Raw genomic sequence first — 17,369 nt, 5'->3', positions numbered from 1 at the left:
GGGGAGGGGCTCTGTCATTGGGCTGGGGTGTGCCAGCAGGGATTTCTCTCCTTGGAGGGTGACTCCTTGGGTCAGCTGTGGACGATGTCGCAGAGAGACTTCGAGCGCGGCGACGGGACCGGGGAGCAGGTGTCCGGGGCCAAAGTCATCGCTCAGGCGCTGAAAACCCAAGTACGAGGCACCCGCAGGGGAGCGAGAGGCCGCTACGGAAGCCGGCCGGGGCCGAGCTGTTGTCATGGAGACGAGAGAAGCGCGGCGTGGTTGCGGAGGGGGGGGGGTGGGGCTTGGTGTTTGCGGTGCGTTAGGGTGGGCTGGGCGAGGATGGCCAAGAGGTGGTCCTTTCTGCGCCGGCCCCCGAGCTTCAGCCCCTCGCTTTCGGTCCCCAGAATGTGGAGTACATGTTTGGCATCGTGGGCATCCCCGTGACCGAAATCGCCCTCGCCGCTCAGGAGCTGGGCATCAAATACGTCGGGATGAGGAACGAGCAGGCGGTGAGTATGGAAGCTGGCAGCCCGGGGCGCGCTGGGGAAAAGAGCCGTGGCAGAGGCGCAGACTCACCGAGGACTTTCTGCCTTGCCGTATTCTTGCACCTCATGCACATCCATCATAACCCAGCAACTCCAGTTCATGCTGGACGACAGATGAGGAACGTGAGAAAGACATCACCCAAACTTTCCCCAGGTGACAAGTGCTGGAGGTGACAGCTGGGATTTGAACCCAATCCAAAGTCTATACTTTGTTTTAGGGGATGGGTGCTTCCAAGCAGTGCTCAGGGGGCCACGTGGACTGTCCAGCAATAACCGGGAGCCACCCGAACCATATTCTGTGGTGTCCAGAAGCTACTAGAGCCCCACTCATAGTGTTAGGGAGCCTTGGTGCCAGGGATCAAATGCAGGGCCCGCCAGGCATGTGCTCCTGCCCTTTGAGCTGACTTGGAATCCACGTGTCTAACGCTATTCTGTATTAGTGTCAGAATTGGAAGGCACAATTTCGCATCTTTATGTTGATCTTCTTCCCCTTTGTCTGCAGTTTAAGAAATTTTTATTTTGTTTATATCTTAAACCTCATGATTTATAAGGTTGTTCATAATAACGTTGCTTCAGGCATTCAGTGTTCCAAAACCATTCCCACCCTCAGTGTGACCTTCCCTCCACTAATGTCCCCAATTTTCCACCCCCCCAAGACTGTCACCTTAGTGGGGACAAACACATTTTTAATTCACATTGCTTGTTATAACAGAGTATATAATGGAGTTATCAAAAACTAGATCAATAAAAGAGCATTTGCGATCATTGTTCTGTCGAAACGGTGCTACTAGAGTCACTGAGGGTTTACTGAGCTAGGTGGCGCTAGTTGAGCCTTCTGTTATTGATTTCAGCTCATTGAACTTGGTGGGACTCAACTTTCCCATCAGATTTGCACCAGTGCTTCTACTGGTCTTTCTGTACTGTGAAATCAGGAGCCTGGAGCTGGGGCGATTTGGTGGCTTGATGGATGGATGAGAGTTAGCTGTGGACCTAGGCTATGTCTATGCAAGAGGGTGTGGGTGTGGGCTGCGGGGCCTTCCAGGAGGGAGGGGAATCTGCTCAGACCCTTTCGGAGAAGGCCCCAGAGTTCTCAGCCTGGAGACCAGTCTACCCAGGGCGATTCAGAGGCTTGGTGTTTTTTTGAGAACAGTTGTGGAGTTGAGTTGTTTCTGTGCCTGAGGATGTCTGGTACGGGTGGGTGAGTCCCGTCTTTCTCTTTCATAACTTCCTATCATGCCTATTTCTCTGTAGTATTTGTCTCATCTGACTTCCCTGGTAGGCTGTGACCTACAAAAGTGCAGGGCATTATTATTTCTTCTTGGCATCTCTGTCTCCACAGCGCTTCGGTGGTACCTACACCTAGAAAGAGCACAGGGAACACCTGCGTGTTGAATGGGTGAAGGGCAAGGCTTGTTTTACAGGGGGTGGCCCTGCAAGGGGAAAGGAAGCACACACAGCAAAGCTGGCTGGAATTTGCGTTTCCTCAAAGCCGGTCCAGGCTAGACCCACCACACTAAGCCCTCAGTTGTGTCTGTAAGTTTGAGAGTGAAAGATGCCAGCCTCTTTCCTCTTGACAAGGCTGGCTGAAAAGATCAGGAATCCATGGGATGCTACTTCCTGTGAGTTCCTCGAAGCTAACTGTCCCTGTTTTCCACTCCCACCAGTCCAAGCACCTCTCTCCCAGACTGCCGCCTTCACCTCAAGTGCTCACGCCACTTCTGCTTCTGGAGAGCAGGAATGGGGGTTCCTGCGTTACCCTGATTCTGCTGGGCCTGGCTTGGTTAGGGCTTTTGTATGATGTAGAGCAGAGGGCCCCAGACTTGGCCCTTCTGATTTCCTTTTTCTCTGAAAAAGAAAATTTCCTTTTTCTCACCGCTCAGAGAAATAGTGCAGTGGGATTAGCTGCTCACCTCGCATGAAACTGATCCAGGTTTGATCCCTGCATCTGCTCCCCAATTTTCTCCAGGAATGATCCCTGAGCACTGAGCCAGGAGTAATCTCTGAGCACAGTGTGGCCCCCAAACAAGCAAAAAGATGAAAATCAGTAGCCCCTGGAAATCTGCCCTTTTTTTTTGGGGGGGGTCACACCCGGCGATGCACAGGGGTTACTCCTGGCTCTGCACTCAGGAATTACCCCTGGCGGTGCTCAGGGAACCATATGGGATGCTGGGAATCAAACCTGGGTCGACCGCGTGCGAGGCAAATGCCCAACCCGCTGTGCTATTGCTCCAGCCCCTGCTCTTTTTTTAAGGTTTTGTTTTTATTTTGTTTTGGGACCACACCTGGTAGTGTTGCACTCAGGAATCATTCCTGGTGGGCTCAGAAGACCATATAGATGCTGGGCACCAAACACAGGTTAGCTATATGCAAGGCAAATGCCCTACCGTCTGCTCTATCTGTCCGGCCCTGGAAATCAATCTTTTTTTTTTTTTCTTTTTGGGTCACACCCAGCGATGCTCAGGAATTACTCCCGGCGGTGCTTGGGGGACCATATGAGATGCTGGGGATTGAACCTGGGTCAGCCACATGCAAGGCAAATGCCCTACCCACTGTGCTATCGCTCCAGCCCCTGGAAATCAATCTTTAAGCAAACCTAGTACCTCCTGTTGCACTGGAGGCTATTACCATTCTGGATTGTTCCAGTACCCCCTCCCCTTTGCCCCCCAGCCCCAGGGAGGAGGACAGTATCCCTTGGGAAACACTGGATAGAGAATTTCTACAATTTTTTCACTAAATGTCATTTTTTGCCTACAAAATTTGGGGATTTTACTTTTTTTTTTTTTGGCTTTAAGGCTAATAATGTCTTGGGGCCAGATAGATAATACAGCAGGTAGGCTACTTACCTTGCATGCGGCTGACCTGCGTTCAATCCTCAGCACTCCAAATAGTCCCCTGAGCCCTACCAGGAGTGCTCCCAGATTGGCAGAGCCAGGAGTAAGCTCTGAACACCACTGGGTGTGGTCCCAAGAGAAAAAGTCGGACAGGTTTTGAATTTACTTAAAACAACATTCTGGTTTTTTTTTTTTCCATCTGTATGGGAAGATGAAACAATTGTCCTGTTCATGGGACTTGTGTTTTTTCTAGGTTTACTATCCGGTTTCCTCTCTCCAGAGAGTAAGTGCTCAGTCCTGTGTGGCCGGGGTGCTTCAGGGACACCAGGACCATACCTGGGCGTGCTGGGGTTGGGGCCATGCGAAGATTGGGTCAAACTCAAGGCCTTGCAAATGCCGGAAACGCGCGCTACCACTGGAGCTATCTCTCCAGCCCCTGGTTTCTTCTTAACATAAATATTTATTGAGTACTTACTATATATTAGCTGTATTACTTTACCTGTGGAAGGCAATTAAATCTAAATTTTCACGTTGATTACAGATTCAGAACGTGACAGCCAAGACATAGAAAAAATTTATTTATTTATTTATTTGCTTTTCGGGTCACACCCAGCGATGCACAGGGGTTATTCCTGGCTCTGCACTCAGGAATTACTCCTGGCGGTGCTGGGGGACCATATGGGATGCTGGGAATCGAACCCAGGTAGGCCGCGTGCAAGGCAAATGTCCTACCCGCTGTGCTATCACTCCAGCCCCAGAAAAAAAATTCTTTAGCATAAAAACTCCCAATAGATAGATGCTTTAGGAAGAATACATATAAAGGGTGACTATCTCTTTAATGGGTCAGGAATGATTAATTCCGATAGAGGTAAAGTTTGTGCTGTTTCTCTGGGATCCCTGAGAGGCACGTCAGACTGTGAGACAGCTAGCTAGCTAGAGGAAGTTCCCTAAACCTGAAATGAATTGGGACTTCTAAAAAATAAGCCTTGGGTGATACTGTAAATGTTTTTCTAAATAAAGTGGGAATAAACCGACTTGGGTTTATAGTAGGTTAAGGTATAAACCTCCCCGGGCCCCCTTAGGCCCAGAGGCTTTGTCGGGCTCTGGCAATGGAGAGGAATGAAGTTTCTGCTCTAGAGGGCCTGGTAACCTCGGGTGGAGACACGCACAAACGCAGGGTTGTTCCAGCTTGTTGAGTGCACGCCAGAAGCCAGCTCAGCCCAGTCAGAGGAACTCCCTGGAGCGGGTGACGCAGGCGCTGTCAGGAGCTAGGCAGGACAGGGAGAGCGGGTCCTTCTGCCGGGTCGGGGACTTGGGCATGCTCGACTCCTCAACTTCGGAATCCAAAGGAAAAAGCCAACTTGGAGGGAAAGGCATGGAGTTCTTATTTGGACATGAGTCTGAGATCTAGAACATTCCCAGTGTGCACGTCAGTTAGCTTAACTGCACAGGAGTCACAGGGATCCTTGATGGCCAGGGATAAGTACTGCCAGCAGTGAGTGGCCCCCTCATCCCCTGAGCACTTTTCACGGAGTGTGACCCAACTCTCCTCCCCAAATTATGATTTATAGACATTTTTTAATTTTTATACTTACTCCCCTTTACAGTAGATTTATTTAAGTTTCGTTCAGGATAAGTAAAGTTGAATGGAGTTTAGAGTATGCCAAATTTATTATTATTCTTAAAAATATGAGAAAAGGTAATATAGACAAAATATATGCCCCAGACTAATATGAAGGCTTTTAGAATAGGCATTTAGCTTTTTTTTCCTTTTTTTTTTCTTTCTGGGTGACACCTGGCAATGCACAGGGGTTACTCCTGGCAGTGCTCAGAGGACCGTATGGGATGCTGGGAATCGAACCCAAGTCGGCCGCGTGCAAGGCAGATGCCCTACCCACTGTGCTATTGATCCAGCCCCCGGCATTTAGCATTTTCCCAGGTTACTTTATATTGAGCACCTCCTCTCTTTTTCCTACGAGTTGAAGTGAAGTTTAATGTGAAACACTACAGGGTGGAGCCCTAGTACAGTGGGCAGTACAGTGGGTAGGGTGCTTGCCTTGTACACAGCAGACCCTGGTTTAGTCCCTGGCATCCCATATGGCCCCCTGAGCCCCTCCAGGAGTGATCCCAGAGTGTAGACCCAGGAGTAAGCCCTGAATACCACCGGGTGTGGCCCTAAAACAAACAAAAAATGATGAGCGGATGAGCTGTCAAACTTGTAGGATATTGCTCAAGCAATTCTTTGAGGAAATAGTTTTAAACAAATCTATTAGTAAAGGAGTTCTAAGCTCCAAACTTACATGTGAAGAAACTAGAAAAATAAGACCAGTTACACAGAATCGTAAGGTATAAATTCATGTAATACAAGAGCAGAAATTAATGAGATAGTGCTGGGGAGATAGCTCAGCTGCACGTCACGTGGCTGCCATGTACCAGTCCGTGTTCCACCTCTGGAACAATACACACACACACACACACACACACACACACACACACACCTGGGTAGCTCTGGTGGCACCCAAGCACCACTGGATGGCCCTGGTGGCCCCTGAACAGAGTTGACCGACAACGGGCCACGTGCTCCTGTGGAATGGCCCTGGACCCCTGAGCACTGCCAGATAGGGCTCCTATATATAAAAATAAAAAAGAGGAGTTGGATACACATAAATAGAGAAAAATCAGCACCAAAAATTGATTAGTTGAGGCCAGAGCAACAGTACAGTGGGTTTGGCACTTACCTTGCATATTCCTGACCCAGGTTCGATTCCCAGAACCCCACATGGTCCCCTGAGCCCTGTCAGGACTGATCCCTGAGCACAGAGCCAGAAGAAACAAATGAAAATTGTTTCTTTGCAAGGATCAACATTTAATAAGTCCTAGGTAAGACTAATGAAGTATAAGAGAACACACGTTGCCAATATTACAGATAAAAATAGAACACATTCCTCTTTTAAGCATATCTATTTAAGCATAAAGCAGTTGTAAAAGCATAAGTTATGGAGATCGTAAGGGTTCTTGGAAAACTAAAAGCTAGAGTTGATAACTTCTCTTTTCTTTGAAATTTATCGGTAGAACATGATTAAGATGGAAATGAGTCTCGGGTCAGGGCCGATACTGGCTCGCACTCTGCCGAGATTCAACCCAGGTGGCCACACTTTTGTGCGGCCACTTTGCTGCTGATTGTCCACGATCCAGAGGCCAGCTAGACTACTTTTGGTCCCAGCAACTGATTGCGGCTATGTCTCTAGACTGTGAACTAAGCCATTGCCCCATGCCGGCCGAGGAAGGGAAATATCCTTTTTTTTCGGTCTTTTTTTTTTTTCCCTTTTTGGGGAGAAGCGGCGTGGCGTCTGCCATATTATGAGGACTATTAAGCAGGTCTGAACTTGGTGGCATGGGAAGGAGAAAAAAAAAGTGTTATGAACAGACGCTTGGGCAGTCTCGGGCCGGGGCTGATACCGGCTCGCGCTCTGCTGAGATTCGACCTGGGTGGCCACACTTTTGTGCGGCCGCTTTGCTGCTGATCGTCCACAATCCAGAGGCCAGCTAGACTACTTTTGGTCCCAGCCATTGCCCCATCCTTCCCCAGGAAGGGAAATGATGCAATTTCTAACATAAATCTCCCTGGACTTAATTACTAAGATACTAAAATACAGAAATTCTAAACCTGCATATCTCTTCATTCTCAGCAATGGAAAACTAATTATCAAATGCTTCCTTGTCAGTAGGGCTGTTTTTTTGCGGGGGGGAAACTCCAACAACAATCGTGAGTTTTGTGTTGAAATATGGAATGTAATCAAGGTAAAGAGAAAATGAAGTGAAATTTATCAGTTACGCAGTTAGGGGTGGGGGCTGGGGGTGGGAAGTATACTGGGGTTTTTGGTGGTGGAATATGGGTACTGGTGAAGGGACGGGCTTTTGAGGACTGTATAACTGAGACATACGCCTGAGAACTTTGTAACTTTCCACATGGTGATTCAATAAAATAAATAATTTATATATATATAAAAAAGATGGAAATGGTCCCAATTTCTCTCTTACCACTAAGTTCTAGTCTCTTGGCTAATGATATGGGATTATGTGTGCACTTGCTCTAAGGGCCTAATATACTCCTGTCCCCGTGTTTTTCCTTTTGTAGGCTTGCTATGCCGCCTCCGCTGTTGGCTATCTGACAGGCAGGTAAACCAAGATCTTTTTAGCCCCGTTTCTTTTAAAGGTTGTCTTAAACACGGGTTCTTAAAGTATTTTATAGGTATGAAATGGCCAACTAAATAATATGAAAATACTTTTGTCCTTGAGTGCTTTCAGCTTTGAGAAACTCACCTCTAGGGTAGAGCATGCAAGTTCGGATTTAAAAAAAATTGTAGGACAGTGCATTGTCCTACAAAATTGCATTCTGTCAGGGATCAAGTGATACTTTTTTGTTCAGAAATTCATAAAAACATTTTTTTTTTCTTTTTGGGTCACACCCGGCGATGCACAGGGGTTACTCCTGGCTCTGCACTCAGGAATCACCCCTGGCGGTGCTCAGAGGACCATATGGGATGCTGGGATTCGAACCTGGGTCGGCTGCGTGCAAGGCAAACGCCCTACTGCTGTGCTATAGCTCCAGCCCCCATAAAAACATTTTTTGTTGCTCCCAGAGAAGCCCCAAACATGTGCTTTTTTATGCAGTTAATTTATTAGCCCAAATATAACCTCTAAAAGAAGATGAGGTTAGTAAAATATAATGTGACAATGGTAACTTATTTTCTATGGGAAGGACATACAGTGTTTTAAAATTCTTTTTTGGGGGAGGACGTCGGAGGGAGCCATACCTGGTGGTGCTCAGGACTTACTCCTGACTCTGTGTTCAGGGATCACTCCTGGTGGACTTGGGTGCTATCTGGGGTGCCAAGAATCAAACTCGGGTCAGCCGTGTGCAAGGCAAGCACTTTATCTGCTTCATTTTCTCTCTGGTCCCAAGGAAATACAATCTTTATTGCTTTATTTTCCCCTAATTCTAGTTACCCTAATAATTGCTCCATCAATAGTAATAAAGAAACCTTCCTTTAAAGTCTAAGGAAGTTGCCACAAGTCACATTGAAGCTATAGGAATCTGATATTGCTATGACCTGCTTTCAATGAAATTCATTCTGTTTTGCTTTTAGGCCTGGAGTTTGCCTCGTCGTTTCTGGCCCAGGTCTCATCCATGCCTTGGGTGGTATGGCAAATGCAAACATGAACTGCTGGTAATTGATATCATTGAAAACATTTCCTTAAAATGCTAATACAGCCCTGTCTGGGAAGGGAAGACTTGGAGTCAGGTGCTTGAGGGAATGTTTAGTAAACAATTAAATTAAGAGAATTAGAATAAATGGTTAAAATTGGGGCTGGAGTGATAACACAGAGGGTAGGGCATTTGCCTTACACGCGGCTGACCTGGGTTCGATTCCCAGCATCCCATATGGTCCCCTGAGCACCACCAGGAGTCATTCCTGAGTGAATAAGCCAGGAGTAACCCCCTGTGCATTGCCGGGTGTGACCCAAAAAGAAAAAAAAAATACATACATATATATATATATATAAATAAGTAAAAGATTAAATATCAGTAAAGTTTTTACCTAGAGGTAAACATTGTTAATGTTTTATACAAAAATGTACATATTTATCTCTTTCTGTGTGGATGTGCATTACTTTCTTGATAATAAAAATAAACGAAGAATTATTTTTAAAGGTGCAGTACGTAAATATTTGTGATTTCATGCACAATTACCAAGAGGATTGAAATTCCTATCACTGTATCACTTTCACTGTATCACTGTCATCCTGTTGCTCATTGATTTGCTCGAGCGGGCACCAGTAACGTCTCCATTGTGAGACTTGTTACTGTTTTGGCATATCGAATACACCATCGGTAGCTCGCCAGGCTCTGCCATGTGGGTGAGATACTCTCAGTAGCTTTCTGGGCTCTCCAAGAGGGACGGAGGAATCGAACCTGGTCAGCCGTGGGTTGGCCGCGTGTTAGGGAAATGCTCTACCTGCTGTGCTATCACTTCAGCCCCTCCTCAGTCTTTTTACCTACAGATGTTTCTGTTTCTTTTTTTCCTTTTTGGTGGGGAAATGCCATGCCTGATAGGGCTAAGAGTCTGCTTCTGGTTCTGTGTTTGGGGATTGCCACCGGAAGTACTCAGGGGACTGCTCGAGATGGAACCTGGGCTTCCTTCTTACAAAATCATGTGCTCTGCCTATTGAGCTATCTCCCCAGCTCCTAATCGCTAGGTGCTTTGTTTTGTTTTTAAGAATCTGTCTCTCTGCCTCTGTTTCTGTCTCTCTCTGTCTCTCTCCTTTTATTGAGTGTTTATTATTCATGGGACAGGCTGTTGAATATTTCACATTGTAATATTCCTTATGAAAATGACTTGCAGGCCCGTGGTTGTGATCGGTGGCTCCTCCGAGAGGAGCCAGGAAACGATGGGAGCCTTTCAGGAGTTTCCTCAGGTACCAGCTTGAAGGTTTATTCTCATGGAGTTCAGTAGTGTAATGACGCCCCAGTAAGATTATTTACTTGTTCTTGTTTTGTGGGGAGTGCCTCCTTTCTAGCTATTCTTGGCCAGCTGGGCTGGTGGTTCAATGCAGGTGCCCAGGGGGGGCAGTGCTGCCCAGGCCCTGTGGTGCCAGGACTTACCTGGGGCACCCAGGCTGTGCACGGTTTATGTGTGGTTTGGGGTTTGTTTATTATTTAAATTTTTGAGCCATACCTGGCGTTCTCAGGGGTTACTCCAGGCTCTGCACTCAGATATCACTCCTGGAAGTGTTTGGGGTGCCAGGAATAGAACCTGGGTCTGCCGCCTGCAAGGCAAGCACCTTACCTGCTGTCCTGTCTCTCTGGCCCCTTGCATAGGTTTTTTTTTTTTTTTCTTGGGTCACACCCAGCAATGCTCAGGGGTTACTCCTGGCTTTGCACTCAGGAATTACTCCTGGCGGTGCTCGGGGGACCATATGGGATGCCGGGGATTGAACCCGGGTCGGTCGCGTGCAAGGCAAACGCCCTACCCACTGTGCTATCGCTCCGGCCCCACCTTGCATAGGTTTTTAAGGAGTTGTTTAGCTTATAGCATTTGCTCAGTCCTGCCTCTGAGGATAATAATGACAACATTTTGTCTTCCTTCACAAAAGTAAGATGATGTAAGAGGAGAATATTAAATGTTTTTCTTCTTTGTGTCTAGGTTGAAGCTTGTAGATTGTATAGCAAGTTCTCTGCCCGGCCGAGCAGCATAGAAGCGATTCCTTCTGTTATTGAAAAGGTACAGTGTTTAGTTTCAAGCCCATCAAGTTGACTGGTTTTTCTCAGTCACTCAAACCTGTGTTATTTTAGTCTCAATAGAACAAATAACAGTATTCAGACAGTTAAAAATAGTGGTATGGTTATTCACACCTAATTGCTCATTGCCATTGCCATATTTAGTTATAGAAGCAAACACAAATTTTTGTTTGTCTTGGGGTCCCACCCAGTGGTCCTGGGACCCCACCCCAGACCATATGGTGCCATGGTGACAGGGATGGAACTAGGGGTTCCTGCATGCAAAACCTGCACTCTAGCCCTTTGAGCCGTTTTGCTGGTCCAGATAGAATATCCCAGATAGAATATTTTTGAAAAGCATTTCTCATACTTTTGGTTTTTAAATTAGATTTTAATTATGAAAAGATAAAATGAATATGTAATGAAACCCCTTGATATCTTTCACAAAAGATGAGTTTTGCTTTTACAAAAAATATTTTTAAATTAATTTTCTCTTTTTATTGAATCACCGTGAGGTAGAGCATTACAAAGCTCCTTATGATTGCATTTCAGTCATTCAAAATTCCGATATCCATCCCTCCACCAGTGTAATTTCCCACCACCAGTGTCCCCAGTTTCCTTCCCACCCCTTCAGGCCACCGCCCACCTCTACGGCAGGCACCTCTCTTCTCTCTCTCTCTTTCTCTTTCTCACATACAAAAAAATCTTTTGTAGATTTATTTTTGTAAGATCAGAACGTTTTAATCCTCTCCAATTTTACAAAAGATTAATTCTGAAAAGGTTGTTGCATAGAAGGTCATCTCTTAGTTGGTGAAACAGCATATGGTAAATCAATCTGAATTAACATTCATATGTAAAGTTACCTTTGAACTGTTTCAAAATCACTTGTTGCACATTACAACATCTTGGTTTTCTAAAATTTGCCCAAAACAACTGAATTAGCAGTGATGAAAGTGCATGTTACATAGTAAAGACTTGGCTGGCAGAGCCTAGTGGAAAATCCTTAGATGAAAGTCTAACAATACATGAATTTCAAAGCCCTTGCTGAAAGAAGTTAGAAGGAAACCCAAGGATTAAATTAGAAAAAGCTTGCAGAGGTCGAGGGGAAGAGTAGAGGAAAACAAATAGGAAGAATTCATTTTAAAGAAAAAATTAGCCAAATAGTCAAAGTTGTTTCTGTTGGGCAGATTACTATAATGGAGGGAAGGAAAACCCTCAGTGAATATTTTCTTTCTTTTCTCTCCCCTCTTCTCTTAATCCACCCCCACTTTTTTTTTTTTGAAGTAAAGATTTCTTTCTTTCTTTCTTTCTTTCTTTCTTTCTTTCTTTTTTTTTTTTTTTTGCTTTTTGGGTCATACCTGGCAATGCACTGGGGTTACTCCTGGCTCTGCACTCAGGAATCACCCCTGGCGGTGCTCAGAGGACCATATGGGATGCTGGGAATCGAACCCAGGTCGGCTGTGTGCAAGGCAAACACCCTACCCACTGTGCTGTTACTCCAGCCCCAAGATTTCCTATGTTTTAGCAAGGCTTTTGGTTTTGGAACCATATCCAGTGGTGCTTGAGGGCTACTCCGGCCTGGGTGCTTGGGGGACCCGCTAGCGCCAGCAATCTAACCGTCTCCTGCATGCAAAGATTGCATGCTAGCCCTTGGGCTAGCTCCCTGCCCTGTCCCTATCTTCTTCTGTCCTTTAACCAAAAATGCCTTTCTAAAACATAGAACCAATAGCATTTCAATTTTTACTAAAAATCATTTATTGCTCCAACCACAGATGTCCAGAAGTATTCGGATAGTGCTTTTATGATAGTTTTTAATTGTCTTCGAATGGAATAATAAAGATGGAAAATTTTAGAGTCTTCCTTCTGTTTGTAATAAACTTAGGCCGTGAGAAGCAGTATTTATGGTCGTCCAGGTGCTTGCTATGTTGATATACCCGCGGACTTTGTAAGCCTCCATGTGAATGTGGATTCTATCAAGTAAGTAATGTTGTCCTGGCATTCTTCCTAAATTGTGTTGGCCTAGTTTAAAAGATTTTGCTTAGCAGTCTTTAAAGTTAATCTTCATTTAAGTTCTAATGATTAACTATTTAAAGTGAAATTTAGCCAAAGTAAATTCTCTTACTGAAATGGTATCATTTAGTAATTATTTAGAGGGTTAATTTTTTTCTTCTTTGTTTTTTGTTTTGGGGCCACACCTGGTGGTGCTCAGGGTTACTCCTGGCTCACTCCTGGTGGGCTAGTGGGACTATATGGGGTGCGAGGGATCAAACCCAGGCCAGCTGCATGTAAGGCATCTGACCTAAGCCCTCTGTATTATCATTCCAGGCCCGGGGGGGTTAATTTCTATTAAATACTCAGAGCTTCCAGAAACCCACATTTAAAATTATTTTGTAGTATCCATAAATAATACAGCCCCATTAATATAACTAGACTACTTAGAATTTTCATAATGTCAGTCAAGAGATCAGGGAAATTACAAGAAAAATAAGTATAGTACCATCCAGAGAAGCTACAAAAATTGCTAAAATACAAAGCGGTAAATAAATTCTGAAGGGAGTGAAATTGTATATAAATATAACAAATGCAAATGGATAAGGAACCTATTAAAAATTTTTTTTTTACAATCCTGAAAATGTCTCAGAGGGCTGGAGTATGTGCTTTGCAGGGGGAACCACAGGTTTGACCCTTGGTACTACCAGGTTTGACCCCAAAAGGAAAATAAATAAATAGGATTTTATGTAAAGAGTGTTTTTTTTTACATGTCCATGTTTTGTACAGTGTGATATTTGCTAATTAGAATTGATTAAAGAAAACACTTGCTGTCTAGAAGTAAGTAAACTAGGACAGTCTTAATATTTTTTTACTAAGGCATTTTGTGGTGCTAAACTTTTGGTTTACCCAGTGGAGAAATACAGTGCGACTGTTGAAAGAATGAACTTTGAAGACAACCTGGCTTCGTTCAGTTCCTCTCTGCCACATTGGAGAAGATTCCTCTCTGCCCCTCACAGCGTGATGGAGATAATCCTCTCATCATTTTAAAAATTAATGGGGAAAAATGATAGGGTTATTAAATATTATCTTTCAGTATTTTATTTTTATTGTTATTCTGCAATAAGTACTACGAGTATGCAAAGCTGTCAACTCAGATTATTTGTCAGTTAATTATTTGACTATTAGTTTTAGGGAATAGGTATTAATTTTTTTTTTTGCTTTTTTGGGTCACACCCGGTGATGCACAGGGGTTACTCCTGGCTCATGCACTCAGGAATTACTCCTGGCGGTGCTCAGGGCACTATATGGGATGCTGGGAATCGAACCCGGGTCAGCTGCGTGCAAGGCAAACGCCCTACCCACTGTGCTCCAGCCCCGGGAATAGGTATTAATTTATTATCTGTGATAAGGATATGATTACATAGGAGAAAATTTGTATATTCTAGAGCTGCATATTTTATGCATATTTTATATTCCATTGTATATTCTAGAGCTGAAATTTTAAGTCTTAATGCCTAGAACTGATTCTTAAATGATTCAAGGGGAAAAATATATGTTCATGTAGGTTAAGCAGATATGGTAGCATTAATTTACATGTCGAATTAGTAAGGTTTATTAGAGTGTTTTGTTCTGCCATTTTATACATTTTATATATTTGGTATATACACAATGACAAGTTAATAGTGGGCTCTTTTTAACGAGCAAACTCTATTTGCAGGTACACAGAGTGCTGTTTGCCGCCTCCCGTCAGCCTGGCAGATACCTCTGCTGTGTGTACCGCAGTGTCTGTGATTCGGAACGCCAAGAAACCCCTTCTTATTATCGGAAAAGGTAGCGTTGAATGTAATTCTGAATCTGCTGGGCTTTTGAAAGAATGCTGACCCTTTGTAGAAATTGTCACCGTGGTTTACAAACACCTGCTCAAATTTGTGAAATTGGAGTGAGAGTTCTCTTATCCATTTAACAGTTTATTAACTTTTTTTTTTTTGTTGAATCACCATGTGGAAAGTTACAAAGCTTTCAGGCTTAAGTCTCAGTTACACAATGCTCAAACATCCATCCTTTCACCAGTGCACATATTCCACCACCAAGAACCACAGTAAACATCCCCCCCACCCCCCATCCTCCTAGCCCCCCACCCCGCCTGTGTAGCTGGTAAATTTCACTTTACTTTCTCTTTACTTTGATTACATTCAATATTTCAACAAAAAACTCACTATTATTGTTTGGAGTTTCCCCCCCCCCCCCCCGCAAAGTTGGACCTGCTGGAAAGGAGGCATTTGATAATTTGTTTTCCATTGCTGAGAATGAAGAGATTCATTCTCAGCAATTCTGAGAATGAGGTCGTGTGGTCACAATAGTGGCCGCGAGGTTTTGGATTTCTGTATTTTAGTATTTTAGTAACAGTTTATTAATTTTGAGGTAGTAGAATTTTTCTGTAGGGCCTAAAAATCTTGCCTATTTCAGAGGATATCACCTATTAGCACATTCCTTCTTATGAGAAAAATGTGATTTTTTTTCACTATAGCAATCATATATGATCACTTTAATTGGTTTTTGACTATTCAGAATGTTATTAAGAAGAAGCCCTTTTGCCCAAAAGCAACATTTTTATTTTATTTTAGTTTAGTTTTGTTATTTTGGGCCACTCCCAGCAGTGCTCAGGGGTTACCTCTGGCTCTGCACTGAGGAATCACTCCTGGTGGGCTTGGGGAACTGTATGGGATGCCAGGGATTGAACACGGTCAGCCACATGCAAGGCAGGTACCCTACCCTCTGTGCTATTGCTCCAGCCCAAAGGCAACATTTTCAGCATATAGTACTTTTCTGGACTGGAGCAATAGCACAGCGGGTAGGGTTGCACACGGCCAACCTGGGTTCAATTCCTCCGTCCCTCTCGGAGAGCCCGGCAAGCTACCGAAAGTATCCCGCACTCATGGCAGAGCCTGGCAAGCTACCCATGGCATATTCGATATGCCAAAAACAGTAACAACAAGTCACACAATGGAGACATTACTGGTGCCCATTCGAGCAAATCAATGAACAATGGGACGACAGTGCTACAGTGCTACAGTACTTTTCTATTCCTTTTTGCATATGTATCTTGTATACTGTGTCCATATAGACCCTATGGACAGTTTATGTTCTACTTTATCCTTGTCCTAACATTGCTTTCATGCCTTAATTTATGTCCCTCTTAATAAATATTTGTTGTGTTTTTCGGTGTTGTGTTTTGGGGCCACCCCTCGCTGTGCTGGCGGCTAGTGGCTCAGTGTTGGGGGGAGGTTGTTGGTCTTGGCGGTGCTGGGGGATTAAGCAGTGCCTGGGATCAAACTAGGTCCTCCTGCTGGCCCCCAAATGTGCCTTCTGCCCCTCTGAGCCACATCCCTAGCTCCTTAATGTTTTACAGTTTATTCAGGTAAATATCAAGACTTTACTGACAGTTCTTCTATTTTTTTTTTTTAGTTGTGACAAATTTTGTACCTAAAGCTTCTCCCATAGTTCAGAATTACAGTAAATTCCCAGAAAAAAAATTAACATAGTTGAATGGTACACATATGTTTAAGGGAATTTGTACTAACCGACAAATTGCTTTCTCCCAAGAAATTCTGTTAATTTCCACTCTTGTTGGCAGTTTATTATAGTGCCGTATATGTCCTAGGCCTGGGGTGGCAATGAGTTCTTTGACCATGTTAGTTGGCCAACTATTTGAAAAGGGGTTTTCTGTTGTGGAGGGAGCCCCATTTCCATTCCTGCTCTGACTTGGGGCCACTCCCAGTGATGCTTGAGGGATCCCCTGGTGCTGGGGTCTCACCTGGGCACCCCCGTGTGAAGGGTGTACTCCAGCCCTCTGAGCCATCTCCAGCCCTTAATGGATTTTATGAAAAAGGCAAATAACGGAAAGAAAAAAAAATTGAAGTCAAAACTGGGTTGAATGTAGCTCTCGATATGATCTTAAAAACAAATATGAGATCATATCTCGATATGATCTCAAACACAAATGATCCGTGACCTCCTTGAGTCACCCCCATCTCAGGGACAGAACTGTTCAGCCTGCTGAGGAGTCTGCAGCCGGTGTGGGCACTGCTGATGGTTGAAAACCACTTGTCTGCCTCTTGGTTATAATAGCCCCCCCGTAGTCCAGTGGACAGGACAGGTGCCAGTGCGCAGGGGCTAAAGGCTGTGCACTGGCAGATAAAGGATGAAGGGGATGCCTGTCTCCAGAGCTTTGGACACTTACGCCCATTGGTAGAATTTCTGCACCTAGGCCAGGAGACCGCGCAGTCAGGTTAGCTGGCGGTAGGGAGCAAGTTCAGTAGGGCGTAAGGACTGTAAAGACAGTGTGTTTTGAGAGTGCACTTAGTAATCCAGTGGGGTCATAGCATAGAATGGGCACAGGAGAGTGGCAGGCATGTTTTGTTCTGGGGGTAGATCCCTTTCGGAACAGTTGAGTGTACCATTGGTGGGGGACGGGACAGTATGAGTCAACACCGAAGATAGAAGGCACAGCCGCTGTTTTGTGTTTGAGTTCTACAGCAGGAGCAAATGGAGGACTTAAAGCAGTACCACACACAGTGTTTGGCTTCAGTCGGGGCTTCCTTAGCAGAGCTCAGGTCTCCAGGCGGTGCTGGGAGAGACTTGCCATCCTGGGCATTGAGGTCCGGGCTGTGCATCTATTTTTTAATTTAATTAATTAATTAATTAATTAATTTGCTTTTGGGGTCACACCCAGCGATG

The 17,369-nt window shown here is 44.7% G+C and overlaps 1 protein-coding gene across 1 annotated transcript in view; it reads left to right on the top strand.

Moving 5' to 3' along the window:
• Positions 1 to 38: 38 nt before the first annotated feature.
• Positions 39 to 17,369, top strand: part of HACL1 (2-hydroxyacyl-CoA lyase 1) — a 32,282-nt gene continuing 14,951 nt past the window's right edge. The window contains exons 1-8 of the mRNA XM_004603811.3: positions 39 to 171; positions 387 to 491; positions 7,497 to 7,537; positions 8,509 to 8,589; positions 9,766 to 9,838; positions 10,567 to 10,644; positions 12,523 to 12,617; positions 14,350 to 14,462. Of these exons, the coding sequence (XP_004603868.1) occupies positions 85 to 171; positions 387 to 491; positions 7,497 to 7,537; positions 8,509 to 8,589; positions 9,766 to 9,838; positions 10,567 to 10,644; positions 12,523 to 12,617; positions 14,350 to 14,462 (673 nt within the window). The 5' untranslated portion in view covers positions 39 to 84. The remainder of the gene's footprint in view (positions 172 to 386; positions 492 to 7,496; positions 7,538 to 8,508; positions 8,590 to 9,765; positions 9,839 to 10,566; positions 10,645 to 12,522; positions 12,618 to 14,349; positions 14,463 to 17,369) is intronic.

Source organism: Sorex araneus, chromosome 4 (genome assembly GCF_027595985.1).
Source record: "Sorex araneus isolate mSorAra2 chromosome 4, mSorAra2.pri, whole genome shotgun sequence".
In the NCBI taxonomy this organism is placed as follows: Eukaryota; Metazoa; Chordata; class Mammalia; order Eulipotyphla; family Soricidae; genus Sorex; species Sorex araneus.
Note: the sequence above shows the minus strand (reverse complement) of the source record. Positions and strands in the feature narration are given on the sequence as shown.